This window comes from Siphateles boraxobius, unplaced genomic scaffold, assembly GCF_051911475.1.
Source record: "Siphateles boraxobius isolate OS27281-9 unplaced genomic scaffold, OSU_SipBor_1 86, whole genome shotgun sequence".
In the NCBI taxonomy this organism is placed as follows: domain Eukaryota; kingdom Metazoa; phylum Chordata; class Actinopteri; order Cypriniformes; family Leuciscidae; genus Siphateles; species Siphateles boraxobius.
In genome coordinates this window covers 7228537-7240990 of record NW_027509215.1, presented here as the reverse complement: position 1 = coordinate 7240990, position 12454 = coordinate 7228537, and the positions used below count along the sequence as shown (strand labels likewise).

General features: G+C 36.7%; 1 protein-coding gene across 4 annotated transcripts in view; it reads left to right on the top strand.

Moving 5' to 3' along the window:
- Positions 1–12105, top strand: part of scn12aa (sodium channel, voltage gated, type XII, alpha a) — an 82904-nt gene extending 70799 nt beyond the window's left edge. Inside the window, exons 18-29 of one of the 4 annotated variants that reach the window (XR_013200729.1) lie at positions 652–769; positions 865–1019; positions 1240–1413; positions 4055–4177; positions 6792–7064; positions 8075–8128; positions 8511–8652; positions 8746–8846; positions 8940–9234; positions 9516–10969; positions 11073–11108; positions 11431–12105. Coding sequence is in view for 2 of the 4 variants with exons in the window: in XM_077222098.1 (XP_077078213.1) it covers positions 652–769; positions 865–1019; positions 1240–1413; positions 4055–4177; positions 6792–7064; positions 8075–8128; positions 8511–8652; positions 8746–8846; positions 8940–9234; positions 9516–10747 (2667 nt within the window). In the remaining 2 variants the exon portion in view is untranslated. Of the gene's footprint in view, positions 1–651; positions 770–864; positions 1020–1239; positions 1414–4054; positions 4178–6791; positions 7065–8074; positions 8129–8510; positions 8653–8745; positions 8847–8939; positions 9235–9515 lie in introns of all 4 variants that reach the window. The other 3 variants (XR_013200728.1, XM_077222099.1, XM_077222098.1) reach the window with 3 other exon arrangements.
- The last annotated feature ends 349 nt before the right edge of the window (positions 12106–12454 follow it).

Here is a 12454-nt window from a genome sequence, read left to right as displayed (position 1 = left end):
GTCGGAAAACTATGGTTATACAAACAGCAATCAATCACACAAACATGGTTAATTTCCAAAGAGGCGGTGAACAGGCTTACAAAAGCGAGAGCTTACAAAAGTGTAAACAACACTATATCAACACAAATTTTAGCTAGCAGGAGAGCGTAGCAACAACATAAAACTCATAATTGGAACTGTTAATAGAAAATGCAACTAAAAATAATAAGACATACTTGCAAGTTGTGATCCAACAACAGATTGTCCTGACAGTGGAAACCTCTCCAAAGTGGAAAAGCTTTTGTGTGTAGCCTGCATTGTGATTCTAGAAGCTGTTCTCCATAAAATGTGCAGTAAAATTTTAGAATGATTTCTGAAGGATCATGTGACACTGAAGACTGGAGTAATGATGCTGAAAATTCAGCTGTGCATCACAGGAATAAATTACATTTTTAAAATACATTGCAATAGAAAAAGGGTATTTTAAACTGTACTAATATTTCACATTGTTACTGTTTTTACTACATTTTTGATCAAATAAACGCAGCCTCGGTGAGCAGAAGAGTCTCCTTTTAAACACATTAAAACTGACGGTGGATTTGAATGGTATATGTAATGGTTGATAAAAATCTTATGAAAACTCAATGCAAGCTTTGCTGCCTTGTTCAACAGGAAATCATCAGCCTCTCTGAAGGAAGTACCGTGGACCTGAGGAAGCCTGGGGAGGATGAGGAGGAATATTCTGAGATGGCAGAAGATGTCATGGATCCAGAAGAGTGTTTCCCTAAGTGTAAGCAGATAAAACACATTTGTTCTCCTGTGTACATGGCACTATGCATGGTGTTTACAGGACCTGATCAAAGTAATCTCTCTGTATCTCTCCAGTCTGTATGCAGCACTGCAAGTGTTGTAATATAAACACAACCAGAGGTTTGGGACAGATGTGGTGGAGGTTGAGGAAGACGTGTTATCAGATAGTAGAGCACAGCTGGTTCGAGACCTTCATCATCTTCATGATCCTCCTCAGTAGTGGAGCTCTGGTGAGGAACAAAGCTGATTGGTGAACTTTAACCATTCGTTTACTGTTTACATCAAAGCAAAATCCATCTTCCAAACCGTGTTTTGTTCATTGACTGCTAGAGTGCCAAAAGTTGCACAGGGTACCTTTAAATTGGTCCATATTGTGATTAAATGTGTTGCTAGATTAATCAGAATCAAGTTTCCTGTTCTTATTGTGTAATGATATTCTTCTTCTGACAGGCGTTTGAAGACATTTACATAGAACAGCGGAAGGTGGTGAAGGTGATGTTGGAATATGCTGACAAGGTGTTCAGCTACATCTTTGTGCTGGAGATGTTTCTCAAGTGGATCGCGTACGGCTTTAAGAAATACTTCACCAATTACTGGTGCTGGCTGGACTTCCTGATTGTGGATGTGAGTAGAAATATCTTCTCTTGCTGAATACTGGATCAGGGTTGAACTGTTGCGTTTCAATCTGGTAGACTTGGATGATTTAATTTAGGCCAAGATGCTTCTGAGATGGATATTTAGTATGAGTTACAGTCTTAAAAATAAAGGTTCTTTACTGGCAGGGATGGTTTTAACAAACATGGAAACTTTCCGTTCCTTAAAAGTTTATTTATAAGGGAAAAAAAGGTTCTTTAGATTATTAAAATACTCTTCACACTAAGAAAAATCAGTTCTTTTATGAACTGGTCACTGAAAGGTTCTTTTGAGAAACCTAAAATGGTCCTTCTATGGCATCGCTGTGAAAAAACCCTTTTGGAACCTTTATTTTTAAGAATATATATTAGATTTAGTATAATATTTATTGTAACAATATATTCTGTTAGTATAGAGGGCCATGAATGTAAAACTAGATATATAAGTGGTCTAACATGAGGAATCATTAATTTTGCAGATTTTTGAAGGCTGTTTGTTACAGTGATTTTGGCACAAATAATATGAAACGTAGTGTCCTTAATCACGGAAAAACGCACAACGCTTTTATAAAATGTCTGCAACAGCAATCTAATAAAAATACCAATGTTCAATAAATAGTTTGATTTATAAAAGACTGGAATAAAGAATAATTCCACAAATAATGTAATTATTCTTACTGTAGGCTGTTTACATTAGGAAAGCAATAGAGTAACTTGTTGCATTAATATGGATGTGCAAATTTAGGATTTAGAGTTTGAGCTATACAATGACATTAGAGAAATAGGGCCAGATTTACTTATTTCCCATAAAAGCACCAATGGGAGTGGTAAGTTTTCGCGTGTGATCTACTGATAACGCGCAAATTAATGAACACAGACGCAACTAGATAATTTCCTTACTGACCAACGCAAACTAGCAGTTAGATTATGGTTTAATCTTAAAGAGTCTGAAAGGGAAACTCCTACAAATGCATATGCAATAAGGTCAGCCGCAAAAATAACCCCGTCCACGCCTTTTCAGCACTAATTTTTCACTGCGTGTCATTAGTAAATCCTGACAGTAGTTTTTTAACGCCAAAAGAGGGTTTGCGGTGGCGCAAGCTGTTAGTAAATCTGGCCTATAGTGCAAATTTTTCATTTTAAAGATTTGAATTTTTCTTTGTAAGTTTTGTTTTTTTGGTTTTGTGTTGCTGCCATTTTTATGACACCGCAAACATTTTATGGCAGATTGTAAGTCAAAATTAAGATGATATGGAAACATCTCTCAGACACTGAGATAATTGTGCAAAATACATGTACACACAACTATACATGAACACACTGAATGAAAGCATCTGGAGTAGCTCAACTAACACTAGCAGATTGTGTGAGTGTGTCTCACTTGATGCTCATCTGACCCAAACAGATCTCCACACACACCTCTAATGATAGGGTAAGTTTATAGTTCAAAGGTCAGAGGTGAGCGAAGGCTCACATCTGTATCTCAGCTGCAGTTCTCTTCTCATCCAGATATAAATGCCACTGTCTCTCTGTCAGCATTTATTGCGACCTGTAATTTAACATGGTGTCAAGTTTGAGTTGTTTGATAAGTATCTTTACAGGACCTTGGCTTTTATATCAGAATATACACACTGTATCAAATAATTATCTGGAGAAGATCAGTTACATTTAGGACTGTCAATCAAATCAATGATTCTAAACGTACATAACAGTGAGACGTGTTAGTAACAAAAGAAAATATGATCTAAAATCTGTATAGTAAAGTTTTGACTTTTTTTAGTTTTAGTTGTTTAATTTTGCACTTTTATTAATGTTATTCATTCTTTGTCTTCTGAAGTTTTGTTTTAGAGCCAATTGCACAGAAATATCTTCTTTAGATATATTGCAGTGATAAGGGAAACTATAGAAATAGTTTTTTATAAAGAACTGACTATTCTTGGGACTGTTAAATTTAATAAGCCATACTATGAAACAATATCCCAATTGGAAATTCAGAATACTGTTTGGACTGATGATAATAATAATAATAAATTATGATCAAAAGAAATTGTTCAAAAGAAAAACCCAAATTCTTTATAAAACCTCACTCTATTTTATATATATGCATATTGATTATGCATATATAGTTGAGTATGTGGGTATGTACATTGACGTACATATGTGCATACTTGTCCATGTTTTGTTTTCATTTCACCTCATCGAACAAAATCCTACTGTACCTGTAAGCCACAACCTGCCATTACAGCAGAAGACCATTCTGTTCTACACTGTCTGTCGACTTTGACTGTAGAATAGAGTGGAAATCTATTGCGATTTGTAAAACCGATCTGATTTATATGCCCCAATAAATAAGTTCCAATAGAATGTCCCAAAAATGCAAAAATATTTAGTCAAAACGTGTTTTTTCTTCTTATTATATGCTGGTTATTTTATGCTGTTTTGATATAGCATTACCAGCTGTCAGTAGAATGTTAATGTCTCTACAAACATCTTTATTAGGTATTGTTTTGTTTTTTTAATTAAAAAAAATACGATTTTCAGTCTTAAGACATTTTTTAGATTGCCTATTTAATCTAAAAAGCCATTCATGAAATATTTTATTAAAAAGTTCTGTATGTTTTCTCATATTGCAGGTGTCTTTGATTAGCTTGGTTGCTAACTCTCTGGGCTACTCGGACTTTGGGGCCATCAAATCTCTAAGGACTCTCAGAGCTCTGAGGCCATTGAGGGCCCTGTCTAGATTCGAAGGAATGCGGGTAAGATGCTCTAAAAATGTTATAAAACTGATAAAGCATGCCAAGTTTTTAGGGAATCCAGTTAGATTACTCCACCCTGCATCATATTTGCTGAATGATTTGCTCAAATCCAATTCTTGTTTCTTACTAATTTTGGCGTGCTGATTCGTTTTGCTCTAGCATGACACACTTTCTCACAAAATGTGCATTTCATAAAATTTTTGCTTTCAACAACCATTTGTAAGGTTAAGAAGTCTTGTATCATCCCATCACCAGAAAAACTTCCACGAACACATGATTCCTAACTTGCTCTGAGCCAGGTTAGAATAGAATTATTTGTTGAATTTTCAGCTGATTTTCACATGCTTGACATTATTTTGTGACACAATGAAATGTAAACATGTCCCAGATGTTTTCTGCTACATCTGTGGGTGTTTTACTACATCCAAACAGCAACAGAAAAATATTATAAACTTGTGTTTTTGTAAATTTCTATTTGAACATATTTTCCACCCCTTTGCTGATTGTAAGTTAAATTACACATTTTGAATGCTTCTTTTTGACCTTTGATGGCTTTTATTATTTTGATAAGTGCATTAAAGCTGACATATATAATATATAATAACTTTTAACTCAGCATTATCAAATTAGGTAATATCAATGTCCCTTTCCACCAAATCATTTAACTCGGCGGCCATCTTTGAAACACCTCTCGGGCAGCTATTTCAGTCATGCAAGTGCAGCTCCTATCTCTTTGAATGGGGAACAAGGCAAGGCAAGGCAAGGCAAGTTTATTTATATAGCATATTTCATACACTATGGCAATTAAAATAATCACAAAATAAAAGCCAGGAAAATTAAAACAGTTATAAAATAAATTAAAATATATGATACATTTATCAAATTAATTAAAAGAGTGAAAAGATGATAAATAGATAAACTTCTCATCTGGCAAAACACCGGTGTATCATATTTTTCACAACTCCCAGTTTTACTCTGAGATTTTCCCATGTTGATTACTGATTACTCTGTGTTGGTGGTGTTCTTTTGGCGCGCCTAAGAAATCTATTGGACTTTCTCCAATTCAAAAGAGTGATGTAGGTAGGGGTGACGTCAAAACCCGTAAGATTAATTTTCCACTAGTTAACTTGAGATTTTTCTTTGGGGTTTTATAATAAGGTTTTTCCATTTATGAGTAAAATAAAACATGTGGTAAACATAACTTGACAATACTTGAACGTTTTGTTCTACATTGTAAACGCCACACACTCACACCCAAAAAGTCCTTATCTAGTTACGTATAAGAAACATACACGTTTTAAAATAAAAGTAAACATTTTGCATTTTCGATATTGGTGTGTGTCATTTACGTTGTGGAACATCATGTTCAAATAAGTTATGTTTACCACAGAACTAATTTTACTCCTAAATTGAAAACACATAAAACCCCCTAGTAAAATCTCAAGGCAACCCGTGGCAAATTAGTCTTCTGTGTTTTGACGTCATCCCTGCACTTCTTTGTAGTAATATGAGTGCACCATCTTTGTATATTTAAAGTCTTTATTAATATTAGGCCTTCTTTGCTCATCAGCAGACTTTTTTCCCCCAAGAAAATCAGTGGTTAAAAGGCTGATTAAATTACATTTACATACGTAATTTACATACATTTACACTGTAAAGCTGCTTTGAAAAAGTCCATATTGTTAAAAGCGCTATATAAATTAAGGTGATTTGACTTGACATATCTTGAGCAAAATATGCCTGAATTTGTTAGCAGAAAGATCTGATTACTTTATGTTTGAATTGCTTGTGTGATTAGCAATGCAGTATCTGCATGCAGTCATAATATGATTGATTTCTGTATGGGATCACAGTCACCGGTATGTTGCCAAGTAAGACATGATTCCGGAACATTCCTGTCTGAAAATGTATTCCTAACTATATCCCTACCCTCGACCTAACCCTACCCATAAGTTATCCCTAAAATCAGAGGGGAAGATTAATAAAACGGACGTAGAAGCACCTAACCCTGGTTGTAAGCCTAAACATGCAGACTGATCTCATGAAATGGCGTATGTATGACACGCCAATTCGTATTTCCATTTTTGCCGTGCTATCAACACGCATAATCACTTTTCAGCGTGTTTATCAACGCCGTTGACTTAACGTTACATCACTGTATATATAAATATATGACCTACCCCAACCCCGTCCCTAAACCTACCCGTCACTGGGGTTAATACCATTTATGAGTCTTCCCCTAACATCATAGGAAAAAAAATATCGCTCCCCAGATGTAGATATACATTTTGCTTCGTTTCGCTCGGACATTTAACGGCGTACACATACACGCGGAATCACTCGGACATTTAATGGCGTAGACATACACGCGGAAGATGACGGTTCGTTTCGGTGTGGACATTCACGCGGATAGCTAAAAATGCGTATAGATAACACGCCACTTGACTTGAAAGTGGCGTGTATGTTTACGCAAAGTCATGATGTCACAACATGACATAATCTGTAAACTTGGCTCTTAAATCTGATTGGTTGATTGAAATGTTGATCCAGGAACATGTTGCACTTGGTGGAATCACATTCACCATGGTATCACATCCTGATTTCTGTTGTTCAGGTGGTAGTGAATGCATTGATCGGGGCCATCCCGTCCATCATGAACGTACTGCTGGTGTGCCTGATCTTCTGGCTCATATTTAGCATCATGGGAGTCAATCTTTTCGCTGGGAAATTTGGGAAATGCGTAAACAGGACTGGATACATCCACAATGTATCCCTGGTCAACAACAAGACTGATTGCCAGTCCATGAATGACACCCAGTTCTACTGGACCAAAGTGAAAGTTAACTTCGACAACGTGGGACTTGGCTACCTCTCGCTTCTGCAGGTGGTGAGTGTCTTGAAGCTTGTGCACCAGAACTGGCAAACAGGAGGCAGAATTCTATTTAAATTTAAGGAAGTGAAATAAAAATGGAATGCTGCTGTAAGTTTAGTTTTAAACAATATAAATACATTTTTTAAGCATTATCATAGACACAACATTTGAGGTAGAAACATTTTTGACACGATATTTTAATATTTAATATTAATATTTAAAGTCGATATTTATTCTTAAAATAAAATATCAATACAAATATAATATCCAACAAAGTTTTAAATTATTCTTTTATTTTTATTTTGATGGCTTTGTTAATTGTAATCGCATGGGAATATTTCAGTTTAGAAAAATGTAATTCAAATTCAAAAAATGTATTCTACACATCAGATAATAAATTAGCATAATTAGTCCAAATTAATGATGTGATTATTTATGTTTGTCAAAAAACTTGTGTTGGAGCTATACAATGCCTCTGTAATTTGACTGATAAATGTCGTTGAATTGCAGTTCAATAAATTCATCTTCCTGTTTTTCCATTCCATTGTTGTGACCAATTCAAATTCAAGGCAGCAAATTCTTAAATTCTAAATTCTGACCTTCCTGGAGAATTTAGTCCAACACTTTTGGTGATTGTGGTTTAGCTAAGGGTAGCCAAGCAACCAGAGAACTTCAGGGCCCTGCAACTCCTCGCTGGGCCTTAACTTGTTATTTACCTCTAGGAACAGTCTCTCAAATCACCACAGGTTATAATTTCTGTAGCCATGGCAACGACATCCCAAAATGGTCTAGCTTAATAGCGTTCATGCTGACTCTCGGTGAGTCACCCATTGTCTTTACAGGGGGAAAAAAATGACACGTAAAAGCGTAATTACCTCAGACTAAAAAGACAAGTTTTGCCACAGTCAGGCATTGAAAGAAATGTGCTCACCTAGAAACAGAACATATATTTGAATAAATTGACAATCTTTCTCTTTTAGATGGACATTTTGAATGATTAAATACTTGAGTATTCTGTTTTTCAGGCAACATTCAAAGGTTGGATGGAAATCATGTATGCCGCCGTAGACTCTCGTGGAGTAAGCATGTTTTTTTCATTACTAAAATTAATGACTTGCATGCAAACGCACAAAATAAGAACCAAGTTACTCTTTACACTCTACAAGAATGTCCCGACTGATGTTAACAAAAGCAATAAAACAAGTGATATAAAAAAGTAATTTTTATATATTTAGTCATAAACTACAATCTAGTTCTGAAAAAAGAAAATAAATTCAAAGAACCTAGAATTTAACAAGAACTTTTTAACCTCCAAAGAAACTAATATTAACTCAATTTTACAATGCAAAAAATAATAAAAACCTAAAAAGGGTTCACCTAAGGTGTTGCAAAGAACCATTGAAGAACCTTTATTTTAAGAGTTTAGATTGTCCTAAGTTTTATGTTTTTCTTGTTTTTCAGGTTGAGGAGCAGCCCGTCAAAGAGATAAACCTCTACATGTACCTCTACTTTGTCATCTTCATCATCTTTGGATCGTTCTTTACCTTGAATTTGTTCATTGGTGTCATCATCGACAACTTCAATCAACAGAAACGAATGATAGGTGTTTAAGATTTACTTCTTTTCCTAAAGCATTTAGTTTACATTTAATGTGTTCCATGAAAATAATAGCAGCTGGTTGTTCTCTGTACTAAAGGTGGCCAGGATATATTCATGACGGAAGAGCAGAAGAAGTACTACAACGCAATGAAGAAACTTGGATCCAAAAAGCCACAGAAGCCAATTCCAAGACCAGTGGTAAGAGTATAATTTTTATCAACTAAAAATTCATAATCAATCTCATAACAAATGCCCTTTCTAATTTCTAACCATAAACACATTTCCAACTAGAATATTCTACAAGGATTCTTCTTTGACTTGGTGTCCAAGCAAGCCTTTGACATCACCATCATGATGCTCATTATCCTCAACATGATAACCATGATGGTCGAGACCGATGAACAGTCTGCTCGCATGGAGTCCATCCTCAATAACATCAACCTGGCCTTCATCGTCATCTTCACCACCGAATGCCTCATCAAAATTGTTGCCCTCCGTTGTTATTTCTTCACCATTAGTTGGAACATATTTGACTTTGTTGTTGTCATTCTGTCCATCGTTGGTAAGTGCACGACTTTCCAGTCTGGTAAGTGGTAGTGTGGCTGATGTAAGATACGTTCCCTTCTGAAAAGACCAACTTGGTTTATACTTGTTAGAACTTTGGTACTGGCCTATCTGGTTACCATTATGGTGAAGCCAAGGAAGTTTTGCTGGTTTAAGATAGTTAAGAAACTTGGCAGAGACACCAGCTTGTCTTTTCAACGGGGTTGTAGTGATCGGAGATGTTTATAGTGCCCTTTCTCAATTCTTCAAACGATTTTTCATTGCATATGTTTATTTCTGTTCTTCATTTGTCTTTCCAAACAGGAATTGTCCTTGCTGACATAATAGAAAAATACTTTGTGTCCCCAACTTTGTTTCGAGTTATCCGGTTGGCAAGAATAGGAAGAGTTCTCCGACTAATACGAGCAGCTAAAGGAATTAGGACGTTACTTTTTGCCTTAATGATGTCGCTGCCGGCGTTGTTTAACATCGGCCTCCTGCTCTTCCTGGTCATGTTCATCTATGCCATTTTTGGCATGGCGAACTTTGCCTACGTAAAAAAGCAGGGTGGGATTGACGACATGTTCAACTTTGAAACCTTCGGGAACAGCATTATCAGCCTTTTCCAGATCACCACATCGGCCGGTTGGGATAACCTACTGGATCCCATTCTGAACAACTCACCGGAAGAGTGCAGCTCGATGTTCATCAACACTGGAACCAATACTAAGGGCAACTGCGGCAACCCCTCAGTAGGTATCACTTTCTTCGTCAGCTACATCATCATTTCCTTCCTGATCGTGGTCAATATGTACATCGCCATCATTCTGGAAAACTTCAGTGTGGCCACCGAGGAGAGCACAGAACCTCTGAGCGAGGACGACTTCGAGATGTTCTACGAGGTGTGGGAGAAATTTGACGTCGAGGCCACGCACTTCATCGAGTACTCCAAACTCTCCCGGTTCGCCGACAGCCTTTCGGAACCTCTGAGAATCGCCAAACCCAACAAAATTAAGCTTGTCCAAATGGACCTTCCCATGGTCAGTGGCGACAGGATCCACTGCCTGGACATCCTGTTCGCCTTCACCAAGCGGGTCCTCGGGGAAACGGGGGAAATGGACGCTTTGAAGCAGCAAATGGAGGAAAAGTTCATGATGACAAACCCTTCCAAGATGTCCCATGAGCCCATCACCACCACGCTCCGGCGCAAGCAGGAGGAGATTTCGGCAACCCTGATCCAACGCGCCTATAGAGGGCACCTAGTTAGACGGCAAATGAAGCAGGCTTCTTACTTGTACAGGCACATAAACCAAGACACACTCTGGTCAGAAGAGGACGGCGCTCCGGAGCGTGAAGGACTCATAGCATCTATGATTAAAGAGCACTACGGTCCCGAGAGGGGGCCACCGGTGCGGACATTGTACTTAGCTTCCTCTCCACCATCCTATGAGGCTGTAACAAGAGGTCCTAGTGACCGTTTGAAGATGTTAATATCTGACTCCAGATCCGGTGAGCCTCATAAATCAGAAGAGACGTATGACGAGACCTTTCTTTAGGAACTCTTTTCTAAGTAGACCATCTTTGCTTGCTTTTTTACTTAGTTTGGATGTGTCTAATCAGGAAGAATCCTAAACAAGATTTCACTTTTTTAATATATAAGAACGTCAACAACCTGGACAACCTATGTTCTTTTGTCTAAAAATATGACATGGCATCATGGTAAACAGACAAATATACATGGATATATCAAAGTGAGGATGTACACGCTAACCTTTCAGGTAGAGAATGTACTTCAGCTCAGATGTGTTGCACGTATACTGTAATATATTGCACAGACGTTATTTTTATTGTTTCCTATAAACATTTAGTTTTTTTCCCCAGGATTACAGAATCTAAGCAGAGTTTACTGTTGCTCAGGTGAGGAATGTTAACAATTTTTTTAACTTGAGGAGAGTGACTGTGATTTAGAGTAACTGGTGCAAGGAAAATGCCCCTAAAAGCAGTTTGAATGAGTTTGCTTACAAAGTGAGTGATTTTTGCATTTTTATCAGTGCTTGAGAAATTTGTTTTTCTTGTTGAACACAGGCAGGAAACTGTTTAGAAAAGGGTTTAAAATCAATATGAAATCGAAATTGACTATTTGAGTCGTTATGTATTGTGCATGTTTGGCACACATTATTCCAAAGAATGAACATGTCTATGTAATCTTTCTTCATGATGTATCAACTTTCCTTTTCAGGATGATGTCATGTATTTTTCAATCTCTTCTCTCCAACTGCTTTCCTCCATTTTGATATGCAACGCCCAGTTTTAATGATTCAATCAATTCCCAATGGATTAAAAAAAATCCTGTGTCACTAAGCTCAAAGCAGTAAAATGGATTTCATGTAGACTTAAACTGAAATGAAATGGTTATACAACTATTTTTTAATACAAAATCTGAATTAGCTAAAATTACCTTCAGCTCTTGTGTTTTATTCAAGGACTTTTTTACTGCAGCATTGTCAATATTTGGCACATGTAAATACTTACTAATTACTGGTAACCATGCCTGCTGTATGTCAGAATAACATGACTGATATTTGCTGATAGAATACACATTTTAATTTTATTCATATACCCTAATCAGAATTTTTCATCTATAAGGACTATGAATTCACATGCATCAAATGAATATCTGTGACATTTTAAACTAATTACGTTAACCAATATAATGTACATAAGCGAATGGGAAGAAACATACAGATGTATCATCAACACATGTGTTAAGGTATATCAATTTCTGTGTTCAACAAGATATTCTACTCCTTTTTTTAATTAAACAAAGTTCTCCTTTTCACAAAATGTATTTAATAATATGGGGCATTTATGAAACATAAAAAACAATAAAAGTTCTCAATGCATTTTACAAAAATGTTTAGGCTTTAAGAGAATGACTGATGGATGGATGACAGTCATACTCAACAGCAGGGCAGTTTTTGTTGATTTGGTAGCGGTGCGCATAGATTCGTGCTCTGGGCTTTTGGTTAGGGAGCCAATTTGGCTGCGTCCCCTGGGAGTTTGCCCTTTCTCCAGCCCAGGGCGAGGGTGTTCAAATCCTCCACAGAGCAGCTGGACCTCCAGGATAATCCCAGCGGAAAATAATCACTTGTTTTAATTACACACAAATGCACTCATACTTTAGTTCGCTCTGTGTCACACAGACCTTAAAACTGATAACTTTTAGAAACACACAAATGCGGTTGCCTTTTCCATTTAGAAAA